Genomic DNA, 17,447 nt, shown 5'->3' with positions numbered 1-17,447 from the left:
TTGTTACAACCGGTAATAAGAGGGTCCTTGTTGGGGGGCGTCTAAATGGAAACGCTTTAAAGGTTTTTTTCTTCTCCTCTTTTCTTTCTTTTTCTGGGCTCCTGTTTCCCACCAGTCCCTTGATTATCGTAACTGCTATGCAAACAAGACCGCGGTGGGCAATGGGGAAAGTTTGCAAGCGGGTATAATTCACAATTAGATTTATATGATTCAAGGGCGACAGATATGAAGGATGGAGAGCTATAATTAGGAGACGAAAGATTGGAATGGTAACAATGAGTGGAAGGATTGTTTCTTTGTGTATGTGTGGGTGTTCACTGTTTCTTCAATAACAGTAAGAGTTGGGTTCTTGGGGGTTCCACAACATTCTACTGGAGATATTATCCTTGAGGTGTCGTACTAACTCATCTTGTCATCACAGCATACCTCTGATAATTTATGTTTTAAAATTCTTCGTTGTACATAAGGGGGAACAATTTCATCCAACAATTTTTGCATAGCAAAATATTTTGACCAAAACAAAATTTGTGCACACTGAATGGTTATTGTGAGTAGCAAATGATGATTTTTGAATAGCAACTGAAGTGATATAATTTGCATAGAACTTTGCTCTGCTATACCCAGGGAAATCTTTCCCTGCATAAACCACCAGTATAACAAAAATTACAATTTCTAACTCTATATCGACTATACTATAGTCACCTCTATCATGCTCAACAAACACACACACACACACACACAACAAAACAGCCCTTCACTAACAGTGCACAAGCTCCCCTGTCAGAAAAATTTCAATGGGTATTTCTGTAAAACCCTTGGGTGTTAATCCTATCCCTAGGAAACTCCTTGAAAGAGCCTGCATTATGCATCTCATTTGCATACAGACAGAAACCCAGGAGTGAATGTGTTAGCTGCTTGAGATTCCCATCTCTGCTTGCCTTTTTTGGGGAGAGCATGGAATTATTCTCGCAGCAGTTTTGTTTCTTTCTTTCTTTTATCTTTTTTTTTTTGTATGAGGGTGCCCCACAGGATGTTGTGTAGCCCCACAAAGGAGTGGAGGGATTTGCCATGCCACTTCACTGGCTCCAAATACCAACTTTAATTGGATTATAGGAGAGGTTTTTTTATGGCAGTGAAAGATTTTTGAACTTGAGGGTTGGGGGGAAAAAACAGTCCAGATATGTTTTGCCTGGAACAGATTTAATGCAGTGTTTGCAAAGAAGGATTTTCGTTCTGTTTTTCAGGAAAATTGCAAACATTTACATTTTTAAAAATTTCTTTTAGGGAGGGGGGGGGGGGGGAGATAAGGACACCATGATGAGGTTTCAACTTGCGTGGATACTTCTCTATTCCGGAAAGGAAAGTGTTGGACCCACCATGACTTCTTAATCTCTTGAGCAAATTATGCTAATGTCATAGGTCTGGGCTGGGGGGGGGGGGGGGGCGGGTGGGGGGGGGGGGGGTAGCTTGCATGGTTGAAGGTTAGCGGCTGCGATATACTATGAATAATATTTCTGGGGGATGGTGATTGTACTTGTGTTTGCTTTGGAATTAGTGTTACTGACTTGCTGAATGTGTCCTGTTCTTGCAACCCCCCCCCCCCCCACAATCAAAATAAATAATAATAAATAAATAAATAAATGAACCAAAAATAATAATAATGAAATGAAATAAAATAAAATAATAATGTAAATAAAACAATACCTGAAACCACTGAATTTTGAAAAAAGTCACGTACAAGTCACAAAAAGATTCTTGATATTGTTGTTGTATAAGCAAACTGCAAGTTTTTAACCAACATTGTGAAAAATAATCCAGTGAATAATTTAGAATGCCAGCCAGGGCAGAGCTCGTTGTCCGCACGGGGCAAGGTCAAACCACTTTCCTACCCTCATGGGCATAAGATGCGTATTCAGCCGTTCATGAAATTGATCGAGTTATTATTTTGCCAGAGCTTCGGAGCCCATTCACCTGCAAGCATCGGTCCCACCGTGACCTTCCCTACTCAGGGGGGGGGGGGGGCATTCCTCCTCAATCATGGGAGGAAAAGATTTGAGTTGTGTTGATTGAACGCGATCATATATTTAAAAAAAAATAAGAATATCTTATATGTGGCGGAATAAAGAAGATAAGAAAGTGAAGGGTTGCAATACTTCAGATATGATTAGGCTTTGTGGTACGCAGGTTTTTAGTGAAATTAGTAATTATCGGTCTGGTTGATTTTAGGTCAAGGTCATGTACTCACCCCTTCCTCCCCGTTCTTTGTATGAATTCACTCTGGATAATTTTTTTTGCGTCGCTACTTGGAAAAATTAGTACTCGTTATCGGTCTGATTTCTTCGCGTCGCCTTGCTAAATTCATTTCGATCTTACGTTTGATTCATATTCAAAATTTTAGATACACAACTACATTGTGCTCTAAAAAAAACCAAAGCAACATTTAGTTTTTTATTTTCAAAATTAAGTTGAAGGAAAAATAGAACTTTGGCAAGAAATAAATGTGAAGACTCCAAAGGTTTGGGCAAGGGTTTGGTGAAAGGGTGTCCAAATTAGCTACAAATTTAAAACCTGGGTGTCCAAATCGTTCACCAACAATGTGTTCATCTTAGCTAAAACAGGGTGTCTAAAAGACACCAAGACAACCCCCCCCTCTTGGTTACACTTGGAAGACCGACTTCAAAATCGTTCTTTTTTTTTGTACTTGCAAGAAAATATGAAGTGGCATTCAAACATTTGAATGCTTTGTCTGGTGTCAACATGTAACAGTAACACTTCAGGATGGCATTCAGGTGCAGACTATCTCTAAAAGGAAAGTGCCTGCCAGTTAAGTTTGTGCATGATCACACAGTGTACATGACTCCATCAATGAATCTAGTGAGGCTGCAGTAATTACTTTGACGTTCCTTCCGTATTACATATCAGATTACAATGCAAAATGCAATCCTCACAAGATAGTATAAAAAATTACAAAACTGACACAAAGACGTCTCGGATTACGAAATGGATAAAAAACAAAATTCCACGGTGGTTTTTTTTTCTTTCTTCTTCATATAATTTTTTTTTGAACAGTGTGAGTAGATTGTATAAGTTGATAAGATGATTAATGGATACATAGAAAGGTGGTTGAGTTACAGGCAGATTTGCTATTCAGAGAGTAATCGGCTGAGAGAACACGACAAGGCTATTGTCATTGTGCAGAGACGTCTAAAGATCATTTATGTACTTTGATTATTCATAATAATAATAAGGAAGTTCTTTTTTTTTACACATCCTTCTGGCCGGCGCACAGCCCCATCCTCCCCAAGTATAATAGAATAATTTGCGTTGCCATGACGACCAATTGTGTCGAATCAAACCCTTTCTACCCACTGTGAGAACGGAAAGTGTTTTTATTCATAGAGCCAACTTCCCCTACGTGTCTGTCTCTCCGACCCCCCCCCCCAGTCCCTATGAAATCACAACAGAAAGACGAAATCTTGTGTTTCCATGGCAACTAATCCTATCCAAAGGGGACATGCTGGGTCATTGACCAGGGGTAGTGCGGGGTACCTGAATTGGATACATTGTAGTGGAAATGTTGCTGTCATGAGGTGAATGAAATGCCAGGTTGCTCATGCACATGTAATCTGATATGGCTTATGCCGGTAGGCTTTAGGGTGAGTGCCTTAAATTGACCCCTAACCCCTGCCCCCTTGTGAGGTCGATGTTGCCCTTTTTTTCCCCTTTCATGAGTAAGACTGTCTCTCATCCTGGGAGAGCAAATTAGGTGAGATTTTAGGAACTTGTCAGGAGGCTCTTGAGTGTCTCAAGTTGGGTACCAATCTTATCGGCCCACAGGTCTTCTCAATGGCTAAAATATCATTATCCAAGAAAAAGAAATTATGCAAAAGGGGAAAGGGCGTGAATATTTGGATAAACATCCCCCCCCCCCCGACTCGTTGTGTTAGTTATCCACGGAGTCGTTGAACCTTAGCTGAGTACCAGTGGCGCTGATATATGTAATTATGCATGTTATGACATCTGCATTTAACGTAAACCCCATGCATGCTGAAGCCAAGGTGTAATTCCAGATTGACATGTGCCCTGCAGACGTCTGATCACAGAGCGCTTGGCGAAATTATGTAAACGGGGAAAAAGGGGGGGGGGGAGAAGAAAGTCAAAACAGGGTTTTTGTTTTCGGGAAACGACATTTTCTTAAAGAAGAATGAGTGCTTTCTATATTTTGAAGACTTTATTTTGAAAAGTGTAGATAGAATTAAGTTCTTAGCAAAATTTGTTGAGTTTACGGGTCTCATTAATTTCCAGAATTTGTTCGCGTTGGTTCAATCACATCTCATTCATAGTTCACAATAAAAACATAGCTGCCAACACTTCCAGATTCTCGGACAGGTCCCTAAAAATAAACCACTCTTTCCATGTTCTGATGAACAAGTTTGAAAATCTCCCGATTATGGAGACTTTTCCCCTAGAATGTCATTCTAAATATCTCCCTGATGGCAAGATGCAAAACTGTTTCTGCTCAGTAACCAACATGGACCTTCGTCGGAATGTGACCCAAAATTAACTGAAAAGTCCCTCAATTATCACATAAATACACTTTTTGATTGACAGGGGGTACATATATTCAAAACAGAAAAATCCTGCTAGAAATCTTGTGTTAAGCAAAGGGTTAAAAATGATATTGCAATATTAATCAAGCTTGCCCACACAGCTGGAAAACAAGTAGTTATCATTGATCAATCAACCGTCGACATCATAAATTAGCTACATGTTTCCTGCTGGCAGCTTTCGTAGATCTGCTATATTCCAATTTGTTTTCCCTGGCCCCCTGTACAGGTGTTAAGAGCAGTGAAATGTTGTTAATATGTTTGCAGGTTAAATTACTCTAAAAGTTATTGACATGTAAAGGTGGGGGGTGGGTGGGGGTTAGACCACAATAGTTAAAGAGGGGCTTCAAAGTCAAATTCAATTTTGTGATGTAATCATTTTTGGATAGAGTCTTATAAAAATGGAACAGAAACTGGAAGTCACTCACCACGTTACCAAAGGTGTAAAATGCCAGTGTGTTTGATACCCTTCAAGTGAAATTTTAGTCAAAATCCAAAAAGTTTTGTTATTGTCACATTTCAAATAATATGGTCTGTAATTTTGTTTCAGTTCATAACTAAATTGTTTCCATTATTCAACCACAATATATATATATATAAATTTGACCTTTTGACTAGTGCAGAAATTCCTCTTTGAAATGTACAATTTCTTTATTTCTTATTTTTTATGTCCATGATATGTTTAAATTTTGTATAATTTAAGTAAAAAATAAAACAAGATTAAGATTGTACTTGATTTGAACGCGAGGTTAGAGACTTGTCAGTTTTTCAATCGCCTTCAGTGCCTTCGTGAAGTATCAGGTCTGGATTTTTGAAAATATTTGATTAGGTGTATATTGCAGATAAACTAATTCCTTGTTTGTTCGTATATTTTTTATTAGTGATGGCGGTCCGATCATGGGAAGGCACCAAAAGCAGCAGCAACGAAGGCGACAGTACCGCGCCATGAAGACGAATGTCAGACAGAACGGACGAGTTGCTTCATTCCCACCTTTCCCTGTAAGTCTCCTGTTACACCATCCCTTAAAAGGGGCAGAGGGATCCTCAACCCCTATGTTTCTAAGAGCAAGAACCACTTGTTCAATAACTGTTGCTTACCACACTTAATGATTTGGAAAAACAGTTTTGAGAACAGTTTTGTGAACACCTATTTGAGGCTAGAGAAGCAAAATTGTGAGATCTTACCTAACATGACTCCTAAAGATGATCAGAGCATACTGATTAAATTGTTGGAGTCATTGTTAAACACCGATTCTTTACAGAACCACCAACACTCAAAAAAGAGATTTTCACATGGTGTTTTTGCAAACCTCTCTTAGAAATGTTTCGTGTCCTGAAATATTCTTTACACAGTTTTAAGTCTCTGTTAAAAAATCATTTCTTTGAAGCTGCTTATTTGTAATCTGCTTATTTGTAATTGTATCTTTCACTCATTTTATATTTTATTGTTCTCTTTATGCGCTTTTCAGAGGCTTTTGCATTAGGTGCTTTTCAAATGTCTTTATTATTATTATTATATTGGAATGTTTGGAAATTCAACTCCCTTGTGGTTTATATTGAAATTCAACTCACTGAGGAGTTTTTGGTTTTTATTTGTAGATCGCACAGCGCCCTCCAAAGGATGTGCAGCCCATGGAGCCAGCGGAGTTTGCGCGTATTCTGACCGAGAAACTAGAACGGGTTTTGAGGCAACGAGAAACGGAAGAAAGGCTAACAGCAAGGTTACGAAAAGTGGAGGTAAAAATTCATGGGAAATGAAACAAGGGAGGCATGGGATCTTTCGAATGCAGTCACTGATGTTTGGTTTGATTTTTAGCAAAATGAATTGTGCATTTCATTTGTTACCTTTTTCAATTATCATTTGTTTGAAGCTTAGTGTTTAAATTTTTTTATTTTTTTTTCTATTTTTTTAATATAAAAGATTTAGTGCTAACGAGGTCAACAAATAATTGCCATAGAAATTGACATGATTATATTCCAGGAGAGAACTTGATATTATGATCTATTAGGCTTTAGGGGATAACCTAATAATATAACTATCTTGTTGGGTTCTAGAAGAGAACCTAACATAATGAACTGATTGGGTTTTAGGGAGAACCTAAAATAGTGATCTGTTTAGGTTCTAGGAGAAGTATAAGAGGTTTCTTCAGAAAGGGCTGCCAACTAAAATGTTACGATATTATGCAATTGTTTTTACATACAAACCTTGATCAGCAACGTCTCTTTGAATTTATATAGGAGGAAGAGTCACATGTGGATCCCGACAGGACAGTCAGTTCATCAGACGCTCCAAGGTTATCAGCAATGTTTGAGAAAGGAACGCTTCCAGAGGACGACCCAAACAGCATTCTAGATGACCACTTTTCCCGCGTGTTCAAGGACTCTGCGCGCCACACGCCGGGCGACTTCTCCCCGCGTTCGCGCTCACCAGACCGGGCGCACCGGGCGAAGACGTCGAACCCTCTGGCTTCCATGGCCCCAGTCGGCCTGACAGGGAAGCAGATGATCCCCCACCATCAACTCCAGCACAACAAGCAAAACATGCAAAGGCAACGCAGTAAGGACGTTTACACGCCTGGCTATAACGTTGAACCCGAAATGACCATGGCTCATTACAGGCACGCTATGCGAGCCAGCAAACAGATGGAGATGGATGCTTCTACGCAAAAAACGATACCCCCGGAGTTTGGCGACTCAATATACCATAAACTCAGAGCAAGAGGGGATAGTATAACCATGGATTTATTCACGGACACACCGCGACATGTCAAACCCAAAAAGTCAAGTAAAAAGTCGGATATATCTTCAATTTCTAAGACAACGGACAGTGGAATATATGAAGGACCTCCATCGCTTCCATCTGACAACGAGAGGTAAGTAGCTGTTGTTATACTCTTTTAATGAAAAAGTAATCAAGACGTCTTCGCAGACTTGTTTATTTTGTTGCGCATCCAACAGCACAATTAGCGCAAATAACAGGATGGTAGGAAACACGAAAAAAGTAAACCTTGACTGGGAGAAAACCAATCTACATGTAAGGCTCCGGTCTGAGGTGAGATTCGAACTGGGGTCCACAGAGCTAAAAGGCATGGAGCAAAACCACAGAGCCACCCTGATCCCCTGTCTGATGCTCGTCTTTCTCGGGAAACGTTTGTTCGAGTGGTCAAAGAAAACGGGAATAAGAGGGGAATGTTTTTTAAGGAAAAGATTTTTTTAGAAAATGGTCTGCAGCTGGAAAGTCATTTCCCTTCAAGAGTTTTACTGAGAAGGAAAAATTAATAGATTATCTTTTCTCAAACATCCTCTCCTACTTGTTTGCGTCTCACAGGAAACAGCACATCGAACAATGGATCGAGGAAGGAGAAAGATTCAGTAAACCAATCACAGGGAAGCAGAATCGACGGCCGGGTCATCGTATGTCCCCCGATATCACCCAAGCATCATCTATGCCACAACAGAGACACAGGTACGTCATCAAGCGATGGGATTTCTGTTTTGTTTTTTCCGGAAACCCCAAAATAAATGTTAGATATATTTTGTTGGCAACGGGATAAGGAAACAGTCTACAGTGTGTCCAAACCTGGGCCCATTTCATAGAGCTGCTAAGCACAAATTCATAGAGCTGCTAAGCACAACAATTTGTTTATCATGAAATTTCTGCCTGATATAAACAGGATTACCAACCAAATTTCCACATGATTTTCAGGATGAGCAAACATCAGCTGAACATCATTAATAAGCATTATGCAACAAAAGGAAATTTTGTTGGTAATCCTGTTTTAATAAAGAAAGAAATTTCGTGCTAAGCATTTTGTGCTTAGCAGCTCTATGAAATTGGGCCCTGTAGTTGTGTATTTCTGGTGATGCACAGAGCCTGAAAACCTCCTGAATTGTAACATCTGGGTAAGGTTCCAAGTCTGGAATAAGGGGGAAACCCAGGCCAGCAAGCCATTTTCAGGAATGTTCACATTATTTTAATCTCATTCGTGCTTTGCCTTATCAACTTGTCGACCATGATTCGATGATGGACCTTGAAATAAAGATTGTACTTTTACCGCTATCGTTTTTTTTACTTGCAGTTTGCCAAAGAAGCCAGTAGCCTACAATACCTCACGCCCAACCTCCCAGGAGCGAACCTACTGTTTGACCAAGGTGCTACCCCAGAGGAGTTCCCCTCACCTACCCACCCAGCCGATAATGCAGGACCCCAGCATGCCCCTCAACAAACCCCCAGAGGCACTCATAGTCTTGGAGGAAGTACGCAGAAGGATAGACGTCTCCAGCAAGCAGAGACAAAGGTAAGATCTTTTCTAGTTTGGCCTGGGTCCCAGACACTGCACCGTGGAGTTTCAAACTTAACAGAGTTATTATTTAGCTTTTCCCCAGGCATAGAATTTTTTCTTTGAGAGGGCAAAGCCATTTTTCATTTTGCATTTTCGAAGGGCACTTCCATTGGCACTTCCATTCCAAAGTCAATGAGCAACTTTTGAAGGGGCACCAAGGCCAAGACCAGGGGGGGGGGGGGGGGCAAGGGAGGCCATAGCCTTCACGTAATTACACTTGCGTTAATAAACATAAAATTTGAGCAGAAATGTTGAGATGTCAGGAACACTTTCTAAAGGATAGTTTCACTTCCACCTTATAGGCATTCAGACGGAGGCCGTAAAGACCGGAGACCTACAAGTGGTAACCCGCCAACCCGTGTGACATCAGCCCCTGCTAAAATGGCACCGGTGACATCACCAGACATGGTGGAAGATCAGGGGTACGTCATAAAATGTTCTCATGCTGTCAGAGTAGCAATAGTTAGAATAGATTAAGCATTACCAATTTTTTTTAAATACTTCAATAGGATATTTAAACTTTTGAGATTCGACATTAATCTTTTCTTTTTTTTCGATTCCATTCAACAAGTGCATAACCACAATTGAGTATTGATCAAAATGTTTATTTGTTTACCCAGCCACTGTTTGAACTTAATATTCACATAATTGGCAGTCCACAAATTTCAAGCAACAACCTGCAGTAAAAACAAAAGCAGAACAATTTTAAAATATGTTTTTTTTCCTTCTTGTCTTTAAAAACATGTGGGTACCAGCCAATTTAAACTGTATGAATGAATTAGCCCTGTGATTGAGATATAAAGTCTATTTAAAATGTTATTTGGCGGGGCGTGCAGGTTTTAGAAAACCAATTTAGCACTTAGTGGGCAGGCTAAACAGCCTGTGTAGTTAACCCATATATTAGGCGTTGTGCTCCCCGACCGTAATGGTTAACTCAATTTACGCAACGCTGTGATGGATGCCTGGATTATACAGAGTTGATGTCCGAGCAAAAAGCTTCCTTTCTTTCACTTTTGTTTTTGTTTTTTCTTGTTGTGTTTTTTTTTGCTTTTTGCGGAGAGATGTTAGACCATTGTTTGAAATGGACGGGAGTTGGTAACCTGTATTTTGTGGTTAATGTAAATTGAGCATGTGTAGAGAATAGCTTGAGGGTACACTTATGTATCTAGGGCGTATAGATTCCAGCTCAACCACACCGCTGCCATAGTCGTGGATTTGGAGGTTGTTAAGAATTCACTTTTTGGCGGTGGAATTATCAAATGTATTGAATTGTCTATGTTCTTATTGATGTTTTTGACATGTGAAAATCACCCATTAGACACTTGCCATTTCTGTATAAGTACCACCATATGCTCAGATGTTGCATAATTTTTCATAATTTTGTTACCAGTAAAAAAAAAAATCTAATTTGGATGAAAAATTTGGTTCTGTTGGTAGAGTTGTTGTCAGTGTGTCATGTTTCCGTTATTGGAACTGTGAATTTGGGACATGACTTTTTCTTTGACTTGTTACAGTCTTAAAAAGTAACTACATGAGATTTTGTTTTTGATGGTGTTTTAAAAAAAAAAAGGTTTATGATTATTCATGATATTACCGATTTTTTTAAACCTGCATGTTTGAGTGCATTGTACTTTGTCCCTAAAAGTCGTTGATCCTCTGAAGAATGTTGCTTTGTGATTAAATTCCTCATCAATTCTTTCCCTTATTGCCCTTGACCTTGTCCTCCCAGTTCCAATGCACTTTTCCTTTTTACCTCTTTTGAAACCCTAAACCCTTTCCAGTTGCTATTTTTCCTCACAGAAAAAAAAGAGGCAATTCCTTGACAGACGATGAAGACACTGCCCTTGATTGCGCTCTTCTGGTGTACTTTTTTACTGATAAACCTTGGACTGCCTGGAATCTAAAAATTCTGTCTCGTTTATCCCTCACAGAAGAAAAAGCAGTTCCAAGCCACGCACATTTGCGCCGCCTGACGGCAAGGAGGCGACGTCCATAACGGTAGCTTACTACTTCTGCAATGACCCCATCCCATACAGGACAACACTTCCGGGCGACAAGATAACTCTGGCCCAGTTCAAGACGCTCATCTCAAAGAAAGGAGATTACAGGTAAGATGATAAGAAGACCTGGAAAGAATAGAAGTAGTTCGTAACTTCAAAAAGAATTGGAATTTGGTTTTGAAAGAAAATTTGCCTAACTCGGGAAGATTACCAATATTTTCAACTGCAAGAGTTGTTTGTTTAGGGTGATTATTTGATATTCTGAAAATGTGGTAGAAACAAGTCGTTTTATGTACGATAAACATCAACAAATTTGAACACACACTTAAAAGTAAACATTTTTTAACTGACTCCGATTGTGGTATTACGTGAAACTAAGCTGACTATGACTTGAGCCAACTGGTGCTGAGTATTAAAATGCCACCTTACCTCTCTAAAGTTCACCAGGCTTATTGCAAACCTCCAAGGGGGTATTTCTCACGGACTCAACGAGAGGTTTCGTAATAACATTTCACCATCCCAACGGGTTAATGTTCCCGGAGTGACCATTGAGCTGTGATTCCTGCCAGTCAGAGTTGTGTAAATCCCAGCTAAGTGGAGTCCATCAAGAGACTTAGAGTTCGCACTTTAGTCGAGCAGCGTCCCTAGCCCACTCACCAAGGAACACTGTAATTGAATATAAAGAGTTGCAACACGACTGGTTACCGTCTCCTAAAAGAAGACGGCGCTGCAGAAATAATGTTTCGGTTGTCACTCTTGATTTAACGCCTTTGCGGAACTCTAACGATAAGAATTTTTCAGATGTCACTTTCTTGGAAGTCCCAGTTGTTTCTGTAGAGTGACAGGGCGAGAGGAAGGGGAGGGGGAAGTGAGGTTGTTTAACCACCCCGGGGGAGGGGGGTTTCTTAACTCGCTGTGTGTGAGCATGCGTGACTGCATCCGTCACCTCATAGTGACACTTCTAACACGGGGGGAATTCTCGCTTAACTTGCCATGGGACTGGTCAGTGGTTTCGTTGATGGGGAAGTGGACAAGACGTTGATTGACAGATGCGGCAGGTTGAAGAGATTCTTTGTCACGTCTTGTTATAGTTGAAGATGAGATTGGAAGTGCATCTTGAGGTTTAACAAGATGTTGACTGCCTACGAAAGGAAAGAATGCAAATGTACGGAGTTTCTGAGATTCAGGAGATAAGTTTGTTTTGTAAGATCTGTAAATCATTGAGGAAAGAATGGTGTTTGATGAGTAAATCTTCTTGTGGACACAAACTACCACTAGTATATATTTGGCGATACTCTTGATGTTGTTGAAGAGAAACAACACTTTTATAATCAGCAAAGTATTTTTATCTCCTTAAAAGCTTCAGTTTTGTCCTCCTAATGCTCAAACCCCACCTTACAATTCCTGTTGTATTCCACCGAAGAGATGTACTCTTTGCAAATTATCCTTATCTCCAAGGGCAATTCAAAGTTTTTTTCCCCCCTAAAGCGCAAACCCCACCTGGACAATTCCTATTGTATTCCACCATAGAGATGCACTCTTCGTACATTCATCTTCCTCCTTCATTCAACGAGAGATCAACCACTAATTGGTGTACTCAGCGAGTGATCTAATAAGAAAGTTCAGCCCACCATTCTTGCGACATCAGACAATGTTGAGATGATGATTGGGTCTTTGTTCATCAAGAACCCCTTCTAAGGAATGCCGCATCGTTTAATCGCATCCCCCCTTCTCATTATTGCCGGAGGATAATACAGGATGATAATATACATGATGTAATATTAACAATTCTTTCTGAGAGCCTGTGTTGAAGTCTTCAGTGTTTGAGGGTGAGTTCAGAGAGAACAATAGAAGAGGAAGTTTGTGGTTTCGTACACAATAGACAAAAACATGACCATAGATCGCTCCATTATGCTTAGCTATCAACTTGCAAGTTTTACTATCCGCACAAAGTGTGCACTTTTAAACCTCCTCTCCTGACTATGTCAGGCATGCAACTTTTTCCCCCGGATCAGCTGATTTCCTCTTTTTTCAATCTCAGTTTTACCATTCAAATTTGAAAAATACTAAGTCATTGAAATTTTGTAATTTCCTCTTTTTTGGTGAAGTTACAGTTGCATGCCTGCTATTTTATGAGCATTTTTGGCGCTAGGTTCTAATGTGTGAAGTGACACTAGAGAAGCATCCGATATGTGATACCTTGACTGGTCAAGGGAGCATCTAGGGCTCCCTGTGTCTGGAACCAACATGCCTCCAGGCCCCCCTGCTTCCTTCGGCCCAAAGTGCTTAGCTTTTTTGCTGCTGAAAGATTCAGTCACTTTACCCTGATGCATCTTGGATTAAAGTTATAAGCCCTGGTAGAAAAAAGGGATTCCGAGAGCCCCAGGGCACTTGTTAAGGTCACATCCCTGTTGAGGTGTTGCTGTTTCGTCCAAGATGTTGTTTTAGTTTGATGAGCGACGATATTGGTGAAGGATAAAATTCCCGGCAACCTCAACATCCTTGATTCCGTTTCTGTATTATTCCTCACCTGTTTTATTTCCAGGGACGTTGTTAGAAATATTTCCTGGCGTTTAATTCATTTTCGTGAATAGTTGATTGAAAGCTTTTACTGGAATACTACTTGGGCAAAATTTCCCCGATTATGCATAAAGTTCCCTGAAAATAAACAGATCTATCCATCTTCTGATGAATAAGTTTGACAACCGCCCCTTTCATGCAATCTTTTGCCCTGTTATGTTGGATGCAATTCTTATTATATCCGTGGTTTATGGAAAAAGTCTCCCTGAATGCAAGATGCAAATTTTTGGCAGCCCTGTTAAAGCTTCAATCAAAGCACTCTTTATTTTGTTGTTGTGGGCTTAATACCCCACTTAGCCAAGTATCCCTTTCTTTATTAAACTCTTTCAATTTTTGTGATGCACTGTGCTGTATCTATTGGGTTTATCAAGCCACGATTCTATCACCGAACCTCGATAGAAAAGCTTTCTAAACACAGTAATTAAAAAGCAATATTTGAACTGCATCAATCGTTATTAATTCCTCCTACATAAACATCATCCTAAACGGCTCGTCTTTGATGTGAAGCGAGGCCGAGATAAGACTGAAGCCTGCCCCGGTGGAATCAGGGCCTCACAAGAGCCTACATCAGCCCGAGTAAAAACACAGTAATTAAACTGGATGAGACCATAATCATGAATAAAAACAGTCGGGGAGGTTTATTACGGGAGAGCTTTCGATATGCCTCTCTTTTTTTTCCTTCTTCTTTCTCCTCCAATTGGAATTGATGGCTGTATGAGCTGAGGGGGACCGTCCCCACGGCCTGACTGAATTAAATTGACTATTTGGACAGATGTTTTGGTTGTGTGATTAAGTCACTCAGCTCCACCCCATTCTGATTATATCCGAAACCCTCTCACCGAAGAGAGGCAAGAGAGAGAGTTTGTCACTACACCAGTGTTTATACTGCCCAGTGATTGCACAACCCTAATCAATCGACAAGCAAAAAATAAAAAAGGGAAATGAACTTCTTTTTTCAATTCACGCTCCACAATAAAATAACCCCCAAGTAACTTTTCAGTGAGACATCTGAATTGAACATCACTGATTTCTGGCCTGATGATTCACAGACAAATTAAAAGGGAAGTTCAAAAAAGAAAGACTGTTCTTTTATTCCCTACAAACAAAAAAATGTACAAATTATCCTGTCTCCTGAGACTTTTTTTTTCTGTACATAAAAAATTATCCGTCAAGATGAATAGATTGATGGAAAGTCTGTAATCTTTGCAAGGTTTTTGTGAACATTGTGAAAACCTTCTCCCTCTGAGATATAAGACACCTGTATACTTGTTCTCTTCTCCCTCTGTCTGTGACTGAAGAGTGAGAAGAATGGATGAGGAAATGATGGCACTACGCCTTCTCGCAAGATTGACTGATGTTATTGATGGACGTGAGAGAGACCCTTAGGGCTTGAATTACAGATGCGCTGAATTGCTGTCCATCTTAACTGATCCGCCTCTGTTTTCCTCTACTCGTCTTTCCTTTATTTTAAGTCCTCCTGACTGGGCTCGCTCGAGATGCAATCGTTTGTTGTTTTGCTTGCCACTTGGTTCTGGATCAGGAAGCATTTAGAGTATTAGCCACGGTCTCCTGAGGTTTGGCAAATCTGGACGGCTAAGAAAAAACACACATGTCTGCTACTACTCTGCATAGCTTGTGGTTTCGTCCTATATTAAGGTTCTCTGTAGACAACAACATGATGTTTTTTTGATGGGAAATTGTTGTCTTGTTTTGATCAAAGTAAAGGGTTATTTGCAATGTATTATGTTTTTCAAATGTTTATTTTTCGGTAAAAACAAACACACACACACACGCACACACACACACCAAAACAAAACACCTTTAAAATAATGTACAAATACGCTCGGGCATAAATTACAAAATTTGAAAAATTGTATCTTTGACTTGAACAGTATTGAATCGAGAGTTTCTTAAATATATATTTTTTGTTTTTGAAAATGTTGTGTGTGTATGTGTTGTTTTGGGGATTATTTTGTGTTTTTCTTTTTTCCTTTTTTCTTTTCTTCGAGTCAAGGGGTGGGGGTTCATTAAATGGATATTTGAAGCGAGGATTGTGACAGCTTTCTAATTGTGTTTCGGCAAAGATCTGTGAATTGAAAACAATGTTGTTTCATCCATTACCCGATGGGGGTAGGGGATGAATGCAAAACGAGGGAGAAAGTACACTGTGAGAGGTTTAATTAGGTTGACTTGCATCGGGAGGAAATTGTGTTACTTCGACCACTCACTCAGACTTACGATGAGAATCAGCCAAGAAACAGAGCTAAGAATCACCCCCCCCCCCTCCTCGGATGGTTAGGTTTTAAGGGGATTGTTGGATTCTAGTGACCTTCTTAGAGTGGCTGACATAAAAAAGAGTGCTTTGGGAATTGGAAAATTACGCTGATTGCACTGGGCCCAATTTCATAGAGCTGCTTATGCACAAAAAGTAGCTAAGCACAACAAATTTATGCTTACCATAACAAGGTTACCAGCTAAACTACCAAGCCACAGCTGTGCACAATGGAACAAAGGTCACAACTACAATTTCATTGTTAAACTGGGTCTCCACAAGGGGTATTTTTAAGAAAAGGGAACAACAGAGCAACAATAGTAAGTCCCTACATCTGCATGCAGGAGAAATAGTTTGTGTGTGGATAAAAAGGAAGCCAAAAAAGAAAAAAAAATGCCTTGTGTTATGAACATGTCATAATCCTACCATTTCTTATTTCAAATCCAGTCAATTTTGACGTGTTCTTTTCTGGAAAAGGTTCTTGACATGTTTTGTCCTTGTTGTATATTTTAGGCAATTATAATTTCACGGTGATATATTAATCTTTTCCGTCCTGTTGGACCTTATTGCTAGTACATTTGTTACATTATCTATTTCTCTTGGGGGGGGGGGGGGGGAATGGTTTCTGAGGAAGTTCGAACAAATATTAAGGCATGGTGTCTTCAATAGAAATTCATGGATTTTGAGAGTTGTGCAAACAGGATAAATGACTTTGAATTTTAAAAACCAATATGTGTTTATGTAGTGATGGCCCTTGGGAGCCGATCATGATCAAAGGTCGCACCCCCTGCGTCTCTTTTAGTCTCTGAGATAGAAACAGAAATGCTAGGCTTTCTATTTGCCATTCTCTTCCCCGCTGGTAGCCTTTGATGTCCGCCGCAGCCCCCCTGGCGTGTCATCAGCAACACCAGAATTACCGGTAATTGGTGCGGCCCAGCCCCGCCGTAACTCGAAACCTGTACATCTAATTGGTTGGGTGGGCTTTGACGCAGTGGAACACACACAAACTCCGGCTCAGGAATTGGTCTAATAATCATGGAATGAAGAACCCATGTTGGGGGAACAGTGGCTGCTGGGGCGGCCATCTTTGATTTCTTATTTGCTACTAAAATTTGTTTTGGCACTTACAACTGTGCCTGAGGAGTTACAGTTGCAGCTCTACACCTGTCCAAGCGTTTCTTCCTTTGAAGTCCTTTATTATATCTGGCTTTGGGGACCATACCGTAAAGCAATTGCAGAACTGGAGTAGTTGTTTTGATCCATGGAAAAAAAAAACCTTCTTGTGGTTTTATCGGCGTCAACTTTCAGCGACCTTTCGGAATGTTTCTGTGTAGGGAATATTTTCATAGGATAATCATGCATTATGTATGCCGCTGTGTGTTTAGTGGTGCAGTGTCAACTAAGAGGTCTATTTTGGTGTTTCATTTTGGATGATTCTGCATTCAGGGAAAGAAACGTTATTCTTCTATTGACTTGATAAATATATGATGTAATTGTTGGGCAGTGAATAATAAATGGCTTTTAGTTATTGACCAAGACTGCGATGGGTTTGGCAAATTTGTATAATTATTTCAATTGTATAATTATTTCAAACATTATTATCCTGCAATTGGTTTTATGATGAATTACTTGAAGCTAAACAAAG

The 17,447-nt window shown here is 39.9% G+C and overlaps 1 protein-coding gene across 2 annotated transcripts in view; it reads left to right on the top strand.

Moving 5' to 3' along the window:
* The window catches only part of LOC139943967 (axin-1-like), a 38,338-nt gene that overhangs the window by 16,797 nt on the left and 4,094 nt on the right, over positions 1-17,447 (top strand). For both annotated transcript variants that reach the window (XM_071940883.1, XM_071940884.1), the window contains exons 4-10: positions 5,489-5,606; positions 6,207-6,344; positions 6,846-7,480; positions 7,936-8,073; positions 8,687-8,905; positions 9,253-9,372; positions 10,882-11,058. In XM_071940883.1, the coding sequence (XP_071796984.1) occupies positions 5,489-5,606; positions 6,207-6,344; positions 6,846-7,480; positions 7,936-8,073; positions 8,687-8,905; positions 9,253-9,372; positions 10,882-11,058 (1,545 nt within the window). The remainder of the gene's footprint in view (positions 1-5,488; positions 5,607-6,206; positions 6,345-6,845; positions 7,481-7,935; positions 8,074-8,686; positions 8,906-9,252; positions 9,373-10,881; positions 11,059-17,447) is intronic.

This window comes from Asterias amurensis, chromosome 11 (genome assembly GCF_032118995.1).
Source record: "Asterias amurensis chromosome 11, ASM3211899v1".
Classification (NCBI taxonomy): domain Eukaryota; kingdom Metazoa; phylum Echinodermata; class Asteroidea; order Forcipulatida; family Asteriidae; genus Asterias; species Asterias amurensis.
Note: the sequence above shows the minus strand (reverse complement) of the source record. Positions and strands in the feature narration are given on the sequence as shown.